The sequence below is a fragment of the Doryrhamphus excisus genome, chromosome 14, assembly GCF_030265055.1.
Source record: "Doryrhamphus excisus isolate RoL2022-K1 chromosome 14, RoL_Dexc_1.0, whole genome shotgun sequence".
Classification (NCBI taxonomy): Eukaryota; Metazoa; Chordata; class Actinopteri; order Syngnathiformes; family Syngnathidae; genus Doryrhamphus; species Doryrhamphus excisus.
The window spans coordinates 6,847,287-6,870,383 of NC_080479.1; the positions used below are offsets into that span (position 1 = coordinate 6,847,287).

A 23,097-nucleotide genomic window follows, 5' to 3' on the forward strand; every position below is an offset into this window, starting at 1 on the left:
CATTTCAGGGGCTCAAAAGTCATTGGACAAATTAAGTATCAATCTCTGCATCAATCTCCTGGTATGGCTGCTAATCCAAGTTCATCATTTTATAAGGCTAATAGATGATTTAAAAAAACATCTAAAAATCTAAACCAAAACTAAAATTTCTTACCATGCTGTTAATTAACTCCCTTCAGAGAGCAGCATAAACGGGACTAACGAGGACAGAAAAACGATGCACAACTGTGCAAGAAGACAAATATCTGAGAGTGTGTAGTTTAAGTACTAAATAGTAGCCATCAAACACCAGTGTCAGTATCAACAGTGAAGCAGCAACTTCAGGATGCTGGACTTCATGGCAGGACTGCCAAAATAAAGTCATATCTCAGACTGGCTAAAAATATTTCCAAGTGAGCCCAAACTTTTGAGCAGTAGTTTACGTCAATATTTGTATTTCAGTGTTTGGATGAAGAAACGATTGTTACGTGGCGTGTAGATCCGTACCCCGAATGCAAAGGTGCAAGACCAAGAAAGAGTTCTCCTCACAGTTAAAATGAAAAAAATGGAAACACAGTAGCCTTGGGTACACCAGCGCCACCTCCTGGTAAAGATAAGGAGCGTTGCTGCACGTCGCAGTTCCCCAACATGCGCCCCCTTCTAATCTCATCCACTACTTCCTGTTTTCTCTGGTGGGGATGAGACACATTGATAGGAAGTGTGCCTAAGCGCCACTTTAGTGAGTGCTGCGCTGCAATAAAGTCGCCCCGTCGCCCTTTTTATGTGCACTACAATAACACAACAGCCCCCGCTACCCGCCACTTCCTGTAAATATGATGCACCCCTCCGTAGGAGTCGTTGGGTTAAGCGCTATCAATACTGGTAAGCGAGCGATGGCGGCGTTGTTTTCATCTCAGGCTGGAAATTGAATGTAATCAGTTTAGCGTGAGGTCAGTGTAGGAATTAAAAAGGTAATCAATCAATGACGTCTCACTTTGGATGATGTAGCGCTCTATCACTCTACCGGCCTTAATTGGGCGAAATGTCGGCCCCCGTTAGTTGACTGGCAGACAGCAGCTGCTGCTTGATTTGTGGACAGATGGTGGGCGGTGCTGAAGGTCAGCCTGCTTACTTTCTATCCCTGCGTGTGTGTTTACGTGTGTGTTTACGTGTGTGTTTGTGACTTTTCCAGTAATATACAAAGCTGGCACGCAAGCCAGGGAGGGACGGTGACCAATATGCTTGTTGACATGATTAAAAGTCTGCAAAAATGCAGCATCAGTGCTTTTCAGACGGTAAACATTTGAGCAGTCGCATTAAAAGTGAAGGCTCAAAGTTGAATGGAGTTATAGGAGTCATCCCTCTTCCGGCTTGATCAAGCAATAATCACTTCATCTAGTTGGCTCTCACCGCCGACACGTCCTGTTGATGTGTGTTTCAAAGTCACTTGGTCACAATGGACGGCGTTACCTGGCTGCAACCAGCAGAGGCGCTGTTGAGTCGTTCTAGTAGCTTACCGTCTGAAGACGGACGACATCACGTCTTTGAAATACCAAATTTGAACGTTTGAGCACCCCCCACCCACGCACGGGGAGAACATGCAAACTCCACACGGAGATTCCCAAGTGGAGATTCCAACCCAGGTCTTCTCTTCTCCTGACTGTGAGGCCGACAGCATATTGAAGCTAATTGTAGCTTTTCATTCATTACTTTTCTACCGCTTATCCTCACAAGGGTCGCGGGGGTACTGGAGCCTATCCCAGCTGTCTTCGGGCAAGAGGCGGGGTACACCCTGCACTGGTGGCCAGCCAATCACAGGGCACATATAGACAAACAACCATTCACACTCACATTCATACCTATGGACAATTTGGAGTGGCCAATTAACCTAGCACAGTGTTTCTCAACCTTTTTTGAGCCACGGCATGTTTTTTACGTTGGAAAAATCTTGTGGCACACCACTAACTAAAAATGTTCCAAAATGTTACCACGACCTCACACGTGCTTCAATAAGTCTATGGGAGGAACAAGGTAGGTGTTGCCAGTAGCCACGTTTACATGATCTCTTTCCGAATGACCTTTCGGGAAACAATGGTATCCATGGAAAGGAATATTCCAATCTCTTGTCTACATGCACCGCTATAATCAACCAGAATAGTCAATAGGGCATGCCCAGTAAAACGTAAACACCAACATCACGTGATACCGACTTCCCCAAGTTTTTCTTTACCTTGTTGGAATAACTCCGTATTGTCAGTTTTTCGTCTGTCCAGTCTTGAAATTTAGTTTGAATCAAAACCAAACTTTGCTTAGCAGTCCAATGCCGATTGCTGGCCTCCATTTTTAAAAGTGAAGAATGTCTGGATCTGCGTGTTACGTCATATCTGAGCATGCTCTGAAAGAACGCACCCGGGATCAATTTAAATTGGAAAAGATCAAATTCAATCTTGCTAATATTTGATCATTAAACTCGGGACATGTTTTATATAGATATATATTTTATTTTTTTAATAAAACTGTACTTGTGAATAAAGTATAGAAGGGTTTAGATTCTGTTCCACAGATGGCGCTAATGCACACGAAAGCGGCTTGCCAACCGCCAATAAACAACAGAAGAAGAAAAACACCACGAAGAAGAACGCACCCTGACAAATTTCCATTTGAGCAGGCACAAGATACCTCAATCGGATTGGTTAAAGGAATATTCCATCCCTGTTCAATTCTTTCCGTTTGAGCAAATAAACCAAATGCAACTGGAATATTTGGGTCCATATATTCATGGCTATTGACATAATATTTGCAAATGATGATTAATAAATGTTTATTATAAAACATGATATTGGATAATTCCTCACGGCACACCTGACGGTTTCTCAAGGTCCACTAGTGTGCCGCGGCACAGTGGTTGAAAATCACTGACCTAGCATGTTTTTGGAATGTGGGAGGAAACCGGAGTACCCGGAGAAAACCCACGCATGCACGGGGAGAACATGCAAACTCCACACAGAGATGGCCGAGGGTGGGATTGAACTCGGGTCTCCTCGTCGTGAAGTCCGCGCGCCACTCGACCACCATGCAGCCCCAATTGTAGATTTATTTTCCTAAATCACGCATAAAAATGGTGAAATGAAGTCAAATAAATATACTAGGCATTCTGAAGACACATTGGAACACCTGGTGATTTATGATATTCTACAATGATTTTTCAGGTGTTGCCAATTGTTGGTCAACCAAGACGAACTCTGCATTTTTCACATTTTCACAGACTTTTTGAGGTCAATAGGCCGCATCTAACATGTTACTACTGAGCAGGTTTTTCATGAAATAAGCGAGTCAAATGGTTCTTCCATGTTGAGACTGTTGCAACCGCACCAAAGAATCCAATTCAGACCTGGAGACTAACTAACTCCAGTTTCCCATCCTCTCACATGGACTTGTGGCGTTTGATCAGGTCTTCTTCTCTCCCACTCACGTTGCTTTACCATAAAAGTTCCCCACAGCGCCGTCATGAATATCCCAGTCACCGCGGGATTCCTTCTTGATCTGTCTCGCTGCGCGCTTCCTGGAGCTCCCCGCCGCTCGCTGCTGATTGGTGTAGTTCTTTCTCCGACACACCTTTCCACCTGACCCCTAAGCCATCTCTTGTTCGCATCGCTCCAATAGGACAGATGCATATCGGCGTGGCCCGCCACTCAAAAGCCACATCAGCGTGCTGTCAGCGTGAAGGGATTATAGGCCGTCTACATCATCCCTTCCCGGACTCGAGCGTGCATCTATCCTTCCCCGCCGCTCTCTTATCTCCTCCATATGCCTATCCATCAACCTCCCTTCCTGCTTCCTCGCTGTGGTCGGTGCTCCACGTGCAGACATCAGTCAGTCGGCCGTTGGTGCCGCGTGTGACTGACATGGATACGCATTCATTTGCCAGACATCCCAGCGCATTCATATGTATGTTTTCCCTCAATATGTTGCACTGTCACGCTGCACGGATGCACAGCGGATGTCTGATGCCAGGCGGGATTCCTCGGGTGGCGCGTCAGAATCAGTCATCCCGCTTAGGGAGGATACTCAGGAATGTACATGGATGCATTCAATACACATACGTCCTTCCATTCTGGATCCACAAAAATACACAACTAATCCATCAGTAAAATATACCCCGCTGAAATATCTTTGGTATGTTTTACCTGTATGTGTTTATATAGTACTACAAATGTACTGTACTGCAGGCTATAACTCAAATCTCCACCCCTGATGTCACTTCCTGTCCTCCTGACGGAATATTTACTATTAACACAAGCTTTATTTACGTCTTAAACGGCTTATGTTCTCTTATTATGTCTACTATAGGGGTGTTGTTTCATGTCTAAAGGGCTCTAATGTTTAAAACCATGTTCACAAGGTCATACACACGTTTAAATATTTACATTTAAATAAACGTAAATAAACGCTCACATTTATAAATAAGGAATCCTACTTCACAGTAATGCACTTCTCATGGTCGGGTCTGGAGCCAGTTAACCGGCAGGGATGACTTCCTGTGTATTTCTTCCTGGTGGGGTGGTAGAGGACGCCAGCAGGGGAGGGAGCTGAGTGAAAGGCAGAAAAAGGGCAAAAGTGTAGCCTGCTGATGTGATCGGAAAGGAAGGCAAAAAGGCTCATACTGCTGCTTACACACACACACACACACACACACACACACACACTCACACACTTCACTTCCTGGTGTGGGTCAGTGCCGGGTTGCCCAAAGACAAGTTCAGCCTCCACAGGTTGCCGTGTGCAATAACAGCTCGCCGCTAAAGTGCAGTCGCTCAGAAAAAAACCTGACTCACCGATAGATTAACTCGGGTTGGCCCCCGCCATGCTCCTCTCCTCGCATGGAACCCCCCCGACTGGCTGCCGAGATGTTCCGAGTAACAGCCCACTGAGGTCCTCATGATGGCCACATGACAGACGCTCACCTGCGTCACTCACTTTCTCACCTTCTGGGAATGTTTGTGGACAGTGCACACCCCCACACCCCACCCCCCACCCTGTGACACCTGGGTGACTTCAGGCTTGCACCTCAAGGTGTGAAAGCGGCTTTAGTGTGTGTGTGTGTGTGTGTGTGTGGTGTGTGTGTGTGTGTGTGTGTGTGTGTGGTGTGTGTGTGTGTGTGTGCTACACCTCCAAAGGTGACCAATGTTGACACTCTGTCTCAGTGTGGAGTAAAAATAAGGCGGTAATTACAACTATGACCTTTACAATAATCCGCTTTTGATGGACAATGATTTCCTATAGCGGAATAACACCATGCCCCCCCCCCCCCCCTCTCCATCACCGGCTTTAGTCTTCAACAACGATTTGCTGGACCAGCCAGGAACACCTCATGTCGCGTTACATATGTTCACAACATCAGGCTTTATCACATAGCTCGTGGTTCTCTCCATACGACACTGGCATGGAAACAGGAGTTCAGAACGAGCCTTCCTTGCCCTTATTGTCGCAAGTGAGTACAGCCCTCACAGGACAATACTTAGAGTAGTCAGCGTACAGCTTGTGCAGCTTAGTTCCTGTCCCCACCCAGCCCACCCAGCTCTTATCGTCCTAAGCCGGCCATGTGGTCTCCATGTGTGCTGGTACTGTAACGTAATGTACTGTAAAGTACTGTAATGTAATGTACTGTAAAGTACTGTAACGTAATGTACTGCAAAGTACTGTTATGTACTGTAAATGTCTTGCCTGCAACTCTTTCAATAAACTTTAAAGACGCGCACAAAATGCATTTTCCGACATCATTTGGAGTATTTATAGTTTGGACTCTGGCACTCGCTTCTATTTGTTGTGTTTCATCCCGCGTCTCGCTTGCGTTTCCGTCTGTCTGCCCCCCCCGCCCCCACCCCGTGATCCCGCTTCTATTCCTGGCTGGAGCCGTGCTATATGTGCTGTAGTTTCCTGTCTGAGTCTGTGATGTGTTTGTGTTTTATTATCGTCTTGATTCTTTTTCGTGTGTGTGTGTGCGGGGGGGGGGGGGGGGGCACAGTCAGCCAACAAAGTGTGTGGGCGGAGTCTGGCTCTGTCCCCGCCCCTGCCCGTGTCATGTGCACACGCTCCGCCCCCCCAAGGCAGTCTGGAGCGTGTGCACCTGACCACCCAAGGTCGTCTGAAGGACTTTTTCCAAGTGCACTTTGACCTTTTATTCCTCCAAAAGTGTCAAACGGCCCATTTTGTGTTTGTCGTGTACCACGATGGCCTCCTTGATGTCGACCTACAAATTCTATCAGAGCATTTGAGAGGTGAAGATGCTTTCCACATTGTATCTGTGGTCACCGGGGCTCCCATTGAAACACATTGGACTCATGCGACTGATGTCCCAGTGACGCCCCAAGGGTCCAATGTCGTCCAATGTGTCCCCCTTTTCCATGTATAAATTCTATGTTTATAATTTATGTGCACAGCGCAATCCATGTGTCTTTATCTGTTATGCAACCAGTCCCAGTCTCACTCGAAGCCAATTGGACAAAAGGACAAAAAGGTGGTGATTGGAGGCGAGGGCGGCGGCCCTCTTGGTGTCCACCGCAGGGACTGCAGCCTAAGCCTCTGCAGATTTGGGGACAAGAGCCCGTTTGTGGTTCAGCCACATTGGAAGCAAAGTCAGCTGATATGGGGAGAGAGAAGGCAGGGTGTTGGGCTGGCTGACCAGTACACCTGCCGCGTGTACTGGAAATAAGTTTTCCAGCACACCTTGTACTTTTTTACATACAAATATTCATTTTTACTAATTGAGTCTCAAAAAACAAAAAAAAAAAAGTCCGCCCCTCAGTCCCTCCTCCTCTCCCTAACCCAGGTTTTTCTATTTGTCACTCTGATTTGATTGACAGCTGAGGACACATGTGGGGGCACTGTGAGGGGCGGCAGTGGGGTGGTGACCAGTCCCGGTTACCCCGGCAACTATGGTAACCAGGCCGACTGTACTTGGATCCTATTGGCCGAACCCGGAGACACCATCTCTGTCGTCTTTACAGACTTCCACACCGAGGAGAAGTATGACTACCTGGAGGTGGAGGGGTCCGAACCACCGACCATTTGGTGAGTGATGCTTATTGTCTTTATGGGGGGGGGGGGCATTCAGAATTGTGTTTTGTAATATTGTTATTGCAGGTATTTAGGTGTATCCCAAGAGTCCCCTGTTCAGAAAAGAACAGTCTGGTGGACAAACAGAAATACATTGAATACATTGATTACATTACATCAGGGGTGCTCATTAAGTCGATCGCGAGCTACCGGTCGATCACGGAGGTGGTACTGGTCGATCGCTGGTCGATCGCGGCGTGACATTAAAAAAATATCATCCTCGCATCAATGCCGTCACTTGATTGACATACAGGGCAGCCATTCAGATGACAACTGAATGTTGCCGTTCGGGCGACCAATCAAATCAAACAACGTCTCTAAGTGCAGCAGAACTTACAATGTCAGCCTATCATCCATCCCCGTTACTTGATTGACATACAGGACAACCAATCAGATGACAACTGAATTTTGACCTTTAGGTCACCGCTCATGCGTAAACAACGATGCAAAGTGCTAAGCTAGTCGGCGAATTGCGTCAGATTTTAAAGCCCTCGCTAAAGTTTATGGTCACTAAAATGAGTGAAGGAGCTGGACCAAGTAAAAAGGCAAAAACTGGACCAAGTAAAAAGGCAAAAACATATCACTTCCATACGGATATGGAATATTATACGGATATTGTGATACGGATATTATCCATGACTGATAAACATTTGGAAGTGTGCTTGAGGCTGGCTATCAGCAGCTACTGTCCGGACTATGCATCCCTGGCTGGTTCAATTCAGTGCAAGTCATCAAAGTAAACTCAGGTAATTACAAAAAATGTTAATAGTTAATTATGTGTGTTTTGCAATATTGGCTCATTTGGTTATGTAAGGTACATCAACATACATTGTACGTACAAATAATCCTCAATACATTTGAAAATAAATAGATGTTTTGCATTTTTGTAGTGGGTAGATCATTTTGACTCGGTCATTTTAAAAGTAGCTCGCATGCTGAAAAAGTGTGAGCACCCCTGCATTACATTAATCACACAATGAATGACAATGAGTTTGATCATTTTGCCAGCCTCGATATATCGCCATGTTGTCTCCTCGTCTCTCGCCTCCAAACGGGCAGGAAGAGGGTTCACTCTGTGGAAAAATACTTTCACGTCCCATGTGATGAATATGTTGATTGTCCTATTAGAAACTTGATGATTCTTCTGTTCAACACGATGACGCATCGCCGGGCTTGTCCCGCCTGCACAGTTGAAAGAAAAGTAGCCAAACTAGCGATGAAAACATGTTTGATAGCTCCGAGTTCTTCAAACGCCATGCGTGCTTTCATTTCGGCGTCCTTTCTGAGCTCTACTCTTGTTCCTCTTGCAAAAAAAGTGCAAAGATCAATTCCAAGCAAGAAAAGTTGTGACCTATTTTGTTGCCTTTTGCATCTCTTTGGTGCGTTTTGTTTTACACAAACACGGTAATCTAATTAGCATTCTGTAATCTAATTACACACCTTACTTTGATTTTTCTCTTACTCGCAATTTGATTAAGCAACGTCTGGCTGCACGTCGGAGGCTGATTTGCCGCAACGCGCCGTTTCCACACCGTCGTGCATAATGTGCGTTTATTTGCGTTGTTAGCCTTCGGGCGGCACGTCAGGGCCTCCTTAGAGAATGCAAATGCTTGTTGTTGGCTTCTTTCATGTTTACACAGCTGTTAAAAAAGTAGTAGGTGGGGGGGTGGGGGGGGTGGTTTCACGTCTCCCAACAGCTCGCCTTTTTGGCTGCTAATTTTAATCCTGTACAGAACCTGTGTTAAAGTCAAGCGGCGGCGGATTAACACGTAATTGCTTACACGCTTGTAATGTAATTGCAGTATTCTCGTGATGTTTGACACGTTTCCTTCAAGCGTGTGCGTCCTTTCCTTCAAGCGGGTGTGCTTTGCCGCCCCAGTGGTCCTTCATTCTGCTCTCACGGCCCTTCCAGAATCTTAGCTCGTACTCCTTTTCCCTGCATTCATCCCTTCTCCCCTCGGACAGGACTACATAATAGTCTTGTACATCCCAATTTGGCTTCCCGGGCCCCGACAAGGTGGATGTGGTAAATGTGAAGGTCGTGGGTAGGCCTCTCCGCAGGGAAATAGTGCGTGTTTACAATCATTTGGCCGGTAGAGCGCGCCGCTAATGGATTCCCAAGAGACGCCGCATTGACTCGTGTCTTTTCCAATGTGGACTAGCTTTTATAAACGCCGCCAAACTGCTGCACCAACAAATGATGACAAACGCGTACGCCACGACACTTGCTACTTTTGCGACGGCTTCCAATCTATTTTTGGTGGCGTGATACAGTCACGTGACGCCCCACGGTGTAACGCTTCTACTCCTCAACCGCTGCACACAAAAGGATGAAAATGAGTCACTTCTGCTGTGTTGCCTGTGCTAGCACTTTTCTGACACGTACCGCACAAGGCGGTGCCATTATTGAACCCTGTCAGTTGACCTGACTTGAAATTTCTCACAGAGCTGATGTTAGCTTGCTAACAGCTAATAAGCTGAATCATCACAACATTTGGTACACACCTTTTATGAATATATTATTATTATCATTCTTATTATTTCTTATTATTTCTTATTAGTACTGCAGTCCCCTTTGCCTCAATCCCTTACAGATGGGATTATTCAACACTGAAGTCCTGAATAATAATAATAAATAATAATAAAATAATAATATATATTCATTCATTCATTTTCTACCACTTTTTCCTCACAAGGGGGGTGCTGGAGCCTATCCCAGCTGTCTTCGGGCGAGAGGCGGGGTACACCCTGGACTGGTGACCAGCCAATCACAGGGCACATATAGACAAACAACCATTCACACTCACATTCATACCTATGGACAATTTGGAGTGGCCAATTAACCTAGCATGTTTTTGGAATGTGGGAGGAAACCGGAGTACCCGGAGAAAACCCACGCATGCACGGGGAGAACATGCAAACTCCACACAGAGATGACCGAGGGTGGGGAAAGACAAAATAAGAAGCCAAAAAGTTACCACTTCCACACAAAATAGGAGAACTCATTCATTCATCCATTCATTTTCTACCGCTTATCCTCGCGGAGGGGTGCTGGAGCCTATCCCGGCTGTCTTTGGGGCGAGAGGTGGGGTACACCCTGGACTGGTGGCCAGCCAATCACAGGGCACATATAGACAAACAACCATTCACACTCACATTCATACCTATGGACAATTTGGAGTCGCCGATTAACCTAGCATGGTTTTTTTTGGAACGTGGGAGGAAACCGGAGTACCTGGAGAAAACCCACGCATGCACGGGGTCAACATGCAAACTCCACACAGAGATGACCGAGGGTGGGGAAAGACAAAATAAGAAGCCAAAAAGTTACCACTTCCACACAAAATAGGAGAACTCATTCATTCATCCATTCATTTCCTACCGCTTATCCTCGTGGAGGGGTACTGGAGCCTATCCCGGCTGTCTTTGGGGCGAGAGGTGGGGTACACCCTGGACTGGTGGCCAGCCAATCACAGGGCACATATAGACAAACAACCATTCACACTCACATTCATACCTATGGACAATTTGGAGTGGCCAATTAACCTGGCATGTTTTTGGAATGTGGGAGGAAACCGGAGTACCCGGAGAAAACCCACGCATGCACGGGGAGAACATGCAAACTCCACACAGAGATGGCCGACGGTGGAATTGAACCCTGGTCTCCTAGCTGTGAGGTCTGCACGCTGGGTTATGTTTTGCTAAGTTAGGTTACGCTATGATGAGTACTACTCTGCACTGGTCACTAGGTGTCAGTAATGTCCCTGTAATGTTTTGCGTGCTACTGCATGTCTGTAGTTCCGTGCTATCCATTAGGTTACGCTGGTGTACCTAATATTGTGACCAGTGTGCATCTATAAGTACATCCTGTCAGTCCGACGGGTCTACCCGGCGACACGCCTTCTGACGCATCACGAAAGGTCTTTTAACTTCAGCTCCCAAGCTGCCATAGCTCATTTCTACCGCTCCTAATAGCGAATGCTTTTAAAAAAGACCAAAGTCGGGTGTCCAACATGCGGAGGCATCGGCATCAGAGGCGAGGTGACGGGCTGTCAAGTATAAGATCGCTAAACAGCGGGCTACTTCCTGGACGCCAGCGCCTCTTGACGCGACAGATAGCAGATAAACGGGACCTTCTTTCAAGGGCGACTGATTGTGAAACAACAGAAAAAATGCAATACTTGCATTTGTGTGTGTGTGTGTGTGTGTGTAAATGTTAGGCTAGGATTACAGGCACTTAGCTCATATTGATATACTCCTCTGGCAGGCATCAGGACCCCGTTCTGCATACCAATGAGGATGCCTCATCAAGTGCCTGCATGGAGATAGGCCGTTTTTACGCTCCTGCTGCTGTTGTCTGATAAACACCTAACAAATTTGCGTTATTAGTGTGCGTGGCCGTTAGCTGCTTGTTAATCGCCGCTGGTAAAATTAGCATTTTTAGCAATTAGCATTCTTTTTTTGGTCTTTTGCAAATTGCCAGTGGAAATCGGTAAACAAGCACTTAAGGGGTAATTTGCCAGCGAATCTGGAAAGTGACCCAGTTTGGAGAAAACCTGCAGCAGCAACAACAAAAAGGTTTCAAACCTTTATCTTAAAAATGTACATTTATTGTCATGAAGAATATGTGTTATTTCCTTTTACATTGCTAATAAATTAGCTTCTGTGTTTACTAGTAAATACCAACACAGCATCTGTCCACCAGCGAGCAGCTGATGTAGTACCTGCACTCACCTGTGAGAGGCAGTGATGAGCCGCTGTTCTACAAAATGAAGAAGCTATGCTAGCTGTTAGCAAACTATGTCACACTGGGAATGTATTGCTATTTTGATCCTTAAAAATAGCAAAGAACTCCCGTCACATAGAGCAGATATTTACAAACAGCAGTCATTCTGTTTTACTGTAGGTGCTTAAAAACAGAAGAGCCTTCCTGTCACATAGAAGAGATGCATAAAAACAACAGAGCCTTCCTGTCACATGGAGATGCTTAAAAACAGCAGAGCAGTCTTGTTACATGGAAGAGATGCTTAAAAACAGCAGAGCAGTCTTGTTACATGGAAGAGATGCTTAAAAACAGCAGAGCAGTCCTGTCGCTTAAAGGAGATGCTTAAAAACAGCAATGCCTTCCTGTCACATGGAGATGCTTAAAAACAGCAGACTAGTCCTGTCACATTGAGGCGATGCTTAAAAACAGCAGAGCCTTCCTGTCACATGGAAATGCTATAAAACAGCAGACTAGTCCTGTCACATTGAGGCAATGCTTAAAAACAGCAGAGCAGTCCTGTCGCATAAAGGAGTTGATTAAAAACTGCAGACTAGTCCCGTCACATAAAGGAGATGCTTAAAAACAGCAGAGCAGTCCTGTCACATAAAGGAGTTGCTTAAAAACTGCAGACTAGTCCTGTCACATAAATGAAATTAAATAAATTAGCTTCTGTGTTTACTAGTAAATACCAACACAGCATCTGTCCACCAGCGAGCAGCTGATGTAGTACCTGCACTCACCTGTGAGAGGCAGCGATGAGCCGCTGTTCTACAAAATGAAGAAGCTATGCTAGCTGCTAGCAAACTATGTCACACTGGGAATGTATTGCTATTTTGATCCTTAAAAATAGCAAATAACTCACATAGAACTCACACCATCACATATATGAGCAGATATTTACAAACAGCAGTCATTCTGTTTTAGAGTAGGTGCTTAAAAAACAGCTAAGCCTTCCTGTCACATTGAAGAGATGCTTAAAAGCAGCAGAGCCTTTCTGTCACATTGAGGTGATGCTTAAAAACAGCAGACTGGTCCTGTCACGTAAAGGAGATGCTTAAAAACAGCAGACTGGTCCTGTCACATAAAGGAGATGCTTAAAAACAGCAGAGCAGTCCTGTCACATAAAGGAGATGCTTACAAACAGCAGAGCAGTCCTGCCACATAAAGGAGATGCTTAAAAACAGCAGAGCCTTCCTGTCACATTGAGGCGATGCTTAAAAACAGCAGACTGGTCCTGTCACATAAAGGAGATGCTTAAAAACAGCAGACTGGTCCTGTCACATAATGCAGATGCTTAAAAACAGCAGACTAGTCCTGTCACATAAAGGAGTTGCTTAAAAACAGCAGACTAGTCCTGTCACATTGAGGTGATGCTTAAAAATAGCAGAGCCTTCCTGTCACATGAAGATGCTTAAAAACAGCAGAGCAGTCCTGTCACATAAAGGAGTTGCTTAAAAACAGCAGACTGGTCCTGTCACATAAAGGAGATGCTTAAAAACAGCAGAGCCTTCCTGTCACATGGAAAAGCTTAATAACTGCAGACTAGTCCTGTCACATAAAGGAGATGCTTAAAAACAGCAGAACAGTCCTGTCACATAGAGTATTTTCGACCAGTGTTTGTTTTTTCTGTTTTTTTGCATGACAGTAAATCCAGCGTAGCTGGTGGTGCTAACTGGTCGTTATTACTTTAGTTGCTTTCTTTCTTCTTCTTTTGTTGCCTTCCACGTAACAACAAAGCAGCCTGAGGCTCGGCCGTCCTCGTTGTTGATTTCACACATCAGGATTTCCATCATGAATATCCAAAATTAGCATTTAGGTTTTTGGAGCAAATTATGACTAAGGAATAATCTCACATTACAAATAATTGATCAAGATCATTTTACCACGTCGGGTACTTTCAGACCTCGGAAGGAAGGAAAATCCTCCCGATGATCTTCACGTTGCAGTTGTGGCTTAAAGTGTTTCCTCCATGGCCAGCATGGTGGGAGGCGTTTAGGCAGATGTCTGATGGGGAATTGAACACAGCTTTAGCAACTTGAGGCCTCAGCACTTTTTCCCAGGGACACAGCAAGGCAAAGGACAAACATCAGCTAATTGTAGCGCGTACGGGGACGGCGGCCACACAAAAGATTCACGACATGACGGCGGCATATGCTTCCATGCTTTATTGCCGGAACCCGCAGACGACGCCACTGGATGGCCGAGGCGCTGTGCTCCTTCGTTTTGTTGTTGTTTTAACACCGCATGCCTCCGAAGTTTTTTCTGTTTTCGTCTTCATACGGCTCAGTCATAACAATATTTTACTGCCCCCCCCCCCCCACAGACACACACACCCTCCGCTGCTCATCGATTGTTGGCAAATGATGCTATTGATCAGCCATTGCTGTAACCAATTTGGATCTAATCGCGGCACAGTTATTAGAGTGTTGTGGGGGGGTTCTAATGGCCTGGAAATAGATCTGAGGAACTTATTAGCATCCCGCCCCCTCCTGCCAGGACTACAAAACTTACTTCTGCAAATTGCATTGACTTTTCTTCTTTGTTGATGGCTTTTCAAACTGTGAATCCAAAAGGCTTAAGTGTGGCGTCTCCCTGTTTATGTCCCTGGGGGTGGAATGAGACAATCTTTGGGGGGGGAGATGTTAGGACATTGTTGTACTCCAACGTCATGCACAGCATGCCTTCTCTAAACAGACTACGTTTGCGCCTGTTAGTGTCCGAATATCTCACCTCCAAATATCATCTCATTCCACAGATGTAATATTGACAGGGAGCTCTGTGTTAAGACACTGAAAATGGTCAAGTGTGATTCTGTTAAACATGACTTTAAAATCTCTGTGGGTTGGATGAGGTTCATCACCAGTGATGTCAATTTTCTGCTAAAAATGACTTGTGTGGTTGTGTTGTCACACACACTTATGTACCGACTTGTGTGGTTGTGTTGTCACACACACTCATGTACCGACTTGTGTGGTTGTTGTCACACACTCATGTACCGACTTGTGTGGTTGTGTTGTCACACACACTCATGTACCGACTTGTGTGGTTGTGTTGTCACACACACTCATGTACCGACTTGTGTGGTTGTTTTGTCACACACACTTATGTACCGACTTGTGTGGTTGTGTTGTCACACACACTCATGTACCGACTTGTGTGGTTGTGTTGTCACACACACTTATGTACCGACTTGTGTGGTTGTGTTGTCGCACACACTTACGTACCGACTTGTGTGGTTTTGTTGTCACACACTTATGTACCGACTTGTGTGGTTGTGTTGTCACACACACTTATATACCGACTTGTGTGGATGTTGTCACACACACTCATGTACCGACTTGTGTGGTTGTGTTGTCATTGTGTTGTCACACACACTTATGTACCGACTTTTGTGGTTGTGTTGTCACACACACTTAGGTACCGACTTGTGTGGTTGTGTTGTCACACACACTCATGTACCGACTTGTGTGGTTGTGTTGCCACACACACTTATGTACCGACATGTGTGGTTGTGTTGTCACACACACTTATGTACCGACTTGTGTGGTTGTGTTGTCATTGTGTTGTCACACACACTTATGTACCGACTTTTGTGGTTGTGTTGTCACACACACTTAGGTACCGACTTGTGTGGTTATGTTGTCACACACACTCATGTACCGACTTGTGTGGTTGTGTTGCCACACACACTTATGTACCGACATGTGTGGTTGTGTTGTCACACACACATGTACTGACTTATGTGGTTGTGTTGTCACACACTTATATACTGACTTGTGTGGTTGTGTTGTCACACACTTATATACTGACTTGTGTGGTTGTGTTGTCACACACACTTATGTACCGACTTGTGTGGTTGTGTTGTCACACACACTTAGTATGTACCGACTTGTGTGGTTGTGTTGTCACACACACTTACGTATGTACCGACTTGTGTGGTTGTGTTGTCACACACACTTATGTACCGACTTGTGTGGTTGTGTTGTCACACACACTTACGTATGTACCAACTTGTGTGGTTGTGTTGTCACACACACTTACGTACTGACTTGTGTGGTTGTGTTGTCACACACTTATATACTGACTTGTGTGGTTGTGTTGTCACACACACTTAGTATGTACCGACTTGTGTGGTTGTGTTGTCACACACACATGTACTGACTTATGTGGTTGTGTTGTCACACACTTACGTACTGACTTGTGTGGTTGTGTTGTCACACACTTATATACTGACTTGTGTGGTTGTGTTGTCACACACACTTAGTATGTACCGACTTGTGTGGGTGTGTTGTCACACACACTTAGTATGTACCGACTTGTGTGGTTGTGTTGTCACACACACTTACGTATGTACCGACTTGTGTGGTTGTGTTGTCACACACACTTATGTACCGACTTGTGTGGTTGTGTTGTCACACACACTTACGTATGTACCGACTTGTGTGGTTGTGTTGTCACACACACTTATGTACCGACTTGTGTGGTTGTGTTGTCACACACACTTATGTACCGACTTGTGTGGTTGTGTTGTCACACACACATGTACCGACTTGTGTGGTTGTGTTGTCACACACACTTATGTACCGACTTGTGTGGTTGTGTTGTCACACACACTCATGTACCAACTTGTGTGATTGTGTTGTCACACACACTTATGTACCGACTTTTGTGGATGTGTTGTCATTGTGTTGTTACACACACTTGCGTACTGACTTGTGTGGTTGTGTTGTCACACACATATGTACCGACTTGTGTGGTTGTGTTGTCACACACTTGCGTACCGACTTGTGTGGTTGTGTTGTCACACACACTCATGTACCGACTTGTGTGGTTGTGTTGTCACACACATATGTACCGACTTGTGTGGTTGTGTTGTCACACACTTACGTACCGACTTGTGTGGTTGTGTTGTCACACACACTTATGTACCGACTTGTGTGGTTGTGTTGTCACACACACTCATGTACCGACTTGTGTGGTTGTGTTGCCACACACACTTATGTACCGACATGTGTGGTTGTGTTGTCACACACACTTATGTACCGACTTGTGTGGTTGTGTTGTCACACACACTTACGTATGTACCGACTTGTGTGGTTGTGTTGTCACACACACTTATGTACCGACTTGTGTGGTTGTGTTGTCACACACACTTATGTACCGACTTGTGTGGTTGTGTTGTCATTGTGTTGTCACACACACTTATGTACCGACTTTTGTGGATGTGTTGTCATTGTGTTGTTACACACACTTGCGTACTGACTTGTGTGGTTGTGTTGTCACACACATATGTACCGACTTGTGTGGTTGTGTTGTCACACACTTGCGTATCGACTTGTGTGGTTGTGTTGTCACACACACTCATGTACCGACTTGTGTGGTTGTGTTGTCACACACTTGCGTATCGACTTGTGTGGTTGTGTTGTCACACACACTCATGTACCGACTTGTGTGGTTGTGTTGTCACACACTTACGTACCGACTTGTGTGGTTGTGTTGTCACACACACTCATGTACCGACTTGTGTGGTTGTGTTGTCACACACACTCATGTACCGACTTGTGTGGTTGTGTTGCCACACACACTTATGTACCGACATGTGTGGTTGTGTTGTCACACACACTTATGTACCGACTTGTGTGGTTGTGTTGTCACACACACATGTACTGACTTATGTGGTTGTGTTGTCACACACTTACGTACTGACTTGTGTGGTTGTGTTGTCACACACTTATATACTGACTTGTGTGGTTGTGTTGTCACACACACTTAGTATGTACCGACTTGTGTGGTTGTGTTGTCACACACACTTAGTATGTACCGACTTGTGTGGTTGTGTTGTCACACACACTTACGTATGTACCGACTTGTGTGGTTGTGTTGTCACACACACTTACGTATGTACCGACTTGTGTGGTTGTGTTGTCACACACACTTACGTACTGACTTGTGTGGTTGTGTTGTCACACACTTACGTACTGACTTGTGTGGTTGTGTTGTCACACACACTTATGTACCGACTTGTGTGGTTGTGTTGTCACACACACTTATGTACCGACTTGTGTGGTTGTGTTGTCACACACACTCATGTACCGACTTGTGTGGTTGTGTTGTCACACACACTTATGTACCGACTTGTGTGGTTGTGTTATCACACACACTCATGCACCGACTTGTGTGGTTGTGTTGTCATTGTGTTGTCACACACACTTATGTACCGACTTTTGTGGATGTGTTGTCATTGTGTTGTTACACACACTTGCGTACTGACTTGTGTGGTTGTGTTGTCACACACATATGTACCGACTTGTGTGGTTGTGTTGTCACACACTTGCGTACCGACTTGTGTGGTTGTGTTGTCACACACACTCATGTACCGACTTGTGTGGTTGTGTTGTCACACACGCTTATGTACCGACTTGTGTGGTTGTGTTGTCACACACACTCATGTACCGACTTGTGTGGTTGTGTTGTCACACACACTCATGTACCGACTTGTGTGGTTGTGTTGTCACACACACTCATGTACCGACTTGTGTGGTTGTGTTGTCACACACACTCATGTACCGACTTGTGTGGTTGTGTTGTCACACACGCTTATGTACCGACTTGTGTGGTTGTGTTGTCACACACACTCATGTACCGACTTGTGTGGTTGTGTTGTCACACACACTCATGTACCGACTTGTGTGGTTGTGTTGTCACACACACTTATGTACCGACTTGTGTGGTTGTGTTGTCACACACACTCATGTACCAACTTGTGTGGTTGTGTTGTCACACACACTCATGTACCGACTTGTGTGGTTGTGTTGTCACACACACTTATGTACCGACTTGTGTGGTTGTGTTGTCATTGTGTTGTTACACACACTTGCGTACTGACTTGTGTGGTTGTGTTGTCACACACATATGCACCGACTTGTGTGGTTGTGTTGTCACACACATTTATGTACCGACTTGTGTGGTTGTGTTGTCACACACACTTATGTACCGACTTTTGTGGATGTGTTGTCATTGTGTTGTTACACACACTTGCGTACTGACTTGTGTGGTTGTGTTGTCACACACATATGTACCGACTTGTGTGGTTGTGTTGTCACACACTTGCGTATCGACTTGTGTGGTTGTGTTGTCACACACACTCATGTACCGACTTGTGTGGTTGTGTTGTCACACACTTACGTACCGACTTGTGTGGTTGTGTTGTCACACACACTCATGTACCGACTTGTGTGGTTGTGTTGTCACACACACTCATGTACCGACTTGTGTGGTTGTGTTGCCACACACACTTATGTACCGACATGTGTGGTTGTGTTGTCACACACACTTATGTACCGACTTGTGTGGTTGTGTTGTCACACACACATGTACTGACTTATGTGGTTGTGTTGTCACACACTTACGTACTGACTTGTGTGGTTGTGTTGTCACACACTTATATACTGACTTGTGTGGTTGTGTTGTCACACACACTTAGTATGTACCGACTTGTGTGGTTGTGTTGTCACACACACTTATGTACCGACTTGTGTGGTTGTGTTGTCACACACACTTACGTATGTACCGACTTGTGTGGTTGTGTTGTCACACACACTTATGTACCGACTTGTGTGGTTGTGTTGTCACACACACTTACGTATGTACCGACTTGTGTGGTTGTGTTGTCACACACACTTATGTACCGACTTGTGTGGTTGTGTTGTCACACACACATGTACCGACTTGTGTGATTGTGTTGTCACACACACTTATGTACCGACTTGTGTGGTTGTGTTGTCACACACACTTATGTACCGACTTTTGTGGATGTGTTGTCATTGTGTTGTTACACACACTTGCGTACTGACTTGTGTGGTTGTGTTGTCACACACATATGTACCGACTTGTGTGGTTGTGTTGTCACACACTTGCGTACCGACTTGTGTGGTTGTGTTGTCACACACACTCATGTACCGACTTGTGTGGTTGTGTTGTCACACACACTCATGTACCGACTTGTGTGGTTGTGTTGTCACACACACTAATGTACCGACTTGTGTGGTTGTGTTGCCACCCACACTTATGTACCGACTTGTGTGGTTGTGTTGTCACACACACTCATGTACCGACTTGTGTGGTTGTGTTGTCACACACACTTATGTACCGACTTGTGTGGTTGTGTTGTCACACACACTCATGTACCGACTTGTGTGGTTGTGTTGTCACACACACTTATGTACCGACATGTGTGGTTGTGTTGTCACACACACTTATGTACCGACTTGTGTGGTTGTGTTGTCACACACACATGTACTGACTTGTGTGGTTGTGTTGTCACACACTTACGTACTGACTTGTGTGGTTGTGTTGTCACACACTTACGTACTGACTTGTGTGGTTGTGTTGTCACACACACTTATGTACCAACTTTTGTGGATGTGTTGTCATTGTGTTGTTACACACACTTGCGTACTGACTTGTGTGGTTGTGTTGTCACACACATATGTACCGACTTGTGTGGTTGTGTTGTCACACACTTGCGTACCGACTTGTGTGGTTGTGTTGTCACACACACTCATGTACCGACTTGTGTGGTTGTGTTGTCACACACGCTTATGTACCGACTTGTGTGGTTGTGTTGTCACACACACTCATGTACCGACTTGTGTGGTTGTGTTGTCACACACACTCATGTACCGACTTGTGTGGTTGTGTTGTCACACACACTCATGTACCGACTTGTGTGGTTGTGTTGTCACACACACTTATGTACCGACTTGTGTGGTTGTGTTGTCACACACACTCATGTACCAACTTGTGTGGTTGTGTTGTCACACACACTCATGTACCGACTTGTGTGGTTGTGTTGTCACACACACTTATGTACCGACTTGTGTGGTTGTGTTGTCATTGTGTTGTTACACACACTTGCGTACTGACTTGTGTGGTTGTGTTGTCACACACATATGCACCGACTTGTGTGGTTGTGTTGTCACACACATTTATGTACCGACTTGTGTGGTTGTGTTGTCACACACACTTATGTACCGACTTTTGTGGATGTGTTGTCATTGTGTTGTTACACACACTTGCGTACTGACTTGTGTGGTTGTGTTGTCACACACATATGTACCGACTTGTGTGGTTGTGTTGTCACACACTTGCGTATCGACTTGTGTGGTTGTGTTGTCACACACACTCATGTACCGACTTGTGTGGTTGTGTTGTCACACACTTACGTACCGACTTGTGTGGTTGTGTTGTCACACACACTCATGTACCGACTTGTGTGGTTGTGTTGTCACACACACTCATGTACCGACTTGTGTGGTTGTGTTGCCACACACACTTATGTACCGACATGTGTGGTTGTGTTGTCACACACACTTATGTACCGACTTGTGTGGTTGTGTTGTCACACACACATGTACTGACTTATGTGGTTGTGTTGTCACACACTTACGTACTGACTTGTGTGGTTGTGTTGTCACACACTTATATACTGACTTGTGTGGTTGTGTTGTCACACACACTTAGTATGTACCGACTTGTGTGGTTGTGTTGTCACACACACTTATGTACCGACTTGTGTGGTTGTGTTGTCACACACACTTACGTATGTACCGACTTGTGTGGTTGTGTTGTCACACACACTTATGTACCGACTTGTGTGGTTGTGTTGTCACACACACTTACGTATGTACCGACTTGTGTGGTTGTGTTGTCACACACACTTATGTACCGACTTGTGTGGTTGTGTTGTCACACACACATGTACCGACTTGTGTGATTGTGTTGTCACACACACTTATGTACCGACTTGTGTGGTTGTGTTGTCACACACACTTATGTACCGACTTTTGTGGATGTGTTGTCATTGTGTTGTTACACACACTTGCGTACTGACTTGTGTGGTTGTGTTGTCACACACATATGTACCGACTTGTGTGGTTGTGTTGTCACACACTTGCGTACCGACTTGTGTGGTTGTGTTGTCACACACACTCATGTACCGACTTGTGTGGTTGTGTTGTCACACACACTCATGTACCGACTTGTGTGGTTGTGTTGTCACACACACTAATGTACCGACTTGTGTGGTTGTGTTGCCACCCACACTTATGTACCGACTTGTGTGGTTGTGTTGTCACACACACTCATGTACCGACTTGTGTGGTTGTGTTGTCACACACACTTATGTACCGACTTGTGTGGTTGTGTTGTCACACACACTCATGTACCGACTTGTGTGGTTGTGTTGTCACACACACTTATGTACCGACATGTGTGGTTGTGTTGTCACACACACTTATGTACCGACTTGTGTGGTTGTGTTGTCACACACACATGTACTGACTTGTGTGGTTGTGTTGTCACACACTTACGTACTGACTTGTGTGGTTGTGTTGTCACACACTTACGTACTGACTTGTGTGGTTGTGTTGTCACACACACTTATGTACCGACTTGTGTGGTTGTGTTGTCACACACACTTATGTACCGACTTGTGTGGTTGTGTTGTCACACACACTTATGTACCGACTTGTTTGGTTGTGTTGTCACACACACATGTACCGACTTGTGTGGTTGTGTTGTCACACACACTTATGTACCGACTTGTGTGGTTGTGTTGTCACACACACTCATGTACCAACTTGTGTGGTTGTGTTGTCACACACACTTATGTACCGACTTGTGTGGTTGTGTTGTCACACACACTTATGTACCGACTTGTGTGGTTGTGTTATCACACACACTCATGCACCGACTTGTGTGGTTGTGTTGTCACACACACTCATGCACCGACTTGTGTGGTTGTGTTGTCACACACACTTATGTACCGATTTGTGTGGTTGTGTTGTCATTGTGTTGTCACACACACTTATGTACCGACTTTTGTGGATGTGTTGTCATTGTGTTGTTACACACACTTGCGTACTGACTTGTGTGGTTGTGTTGTCACACACATATGTACCGACTTGTGTGGTTGTGTTGTCACACACTTGCGTACCGACTTGTGTGGTTGTGTTGTCACACACACTCATGTACCGACTTGTGTGGTTGTGTTGTCACACACACTCATGTACCGACTTGTGTGGTTGTGTTGTCACACACGCTTATGTACCGACTTGTGTGGTTGTGTTGTCACACACACTCATGTACCGACTTGTGTGGTTGTGTTGTCACACACACTCATGTACCGACTTGTGTGGTTGTGTTGTCACACACACTCATGTACCGACTTGTGTGGT

The 23,097-nt window shown here is 45.4% G+C and overlaps 1 protein-coding gene across 2 annotated transcripts in view; it reads left to right on the top strand.

Moving 5' to 3' along the window:
- The window catches only part of csmd3b (CUB and Sushi multiple domains 3b), a 240,614-nt gene that overhangs the window by 101,668 nt on the left and 115,849 nt on the right, over positions 1-23,097 (top strand). For both annotated transcript variants that reach the window (XM_058047094.1, XM_058047093.1), the window contains exon 5: positions 6,843-7,050. In XM_058047094.1, coding sequence (XP_057903077.1) covers positions 6,843-7,050 — 208 coding nt within the window. The remainder of the gene's footprint in view (positions 1-6,842; positions 7,051-23,097) is intronic.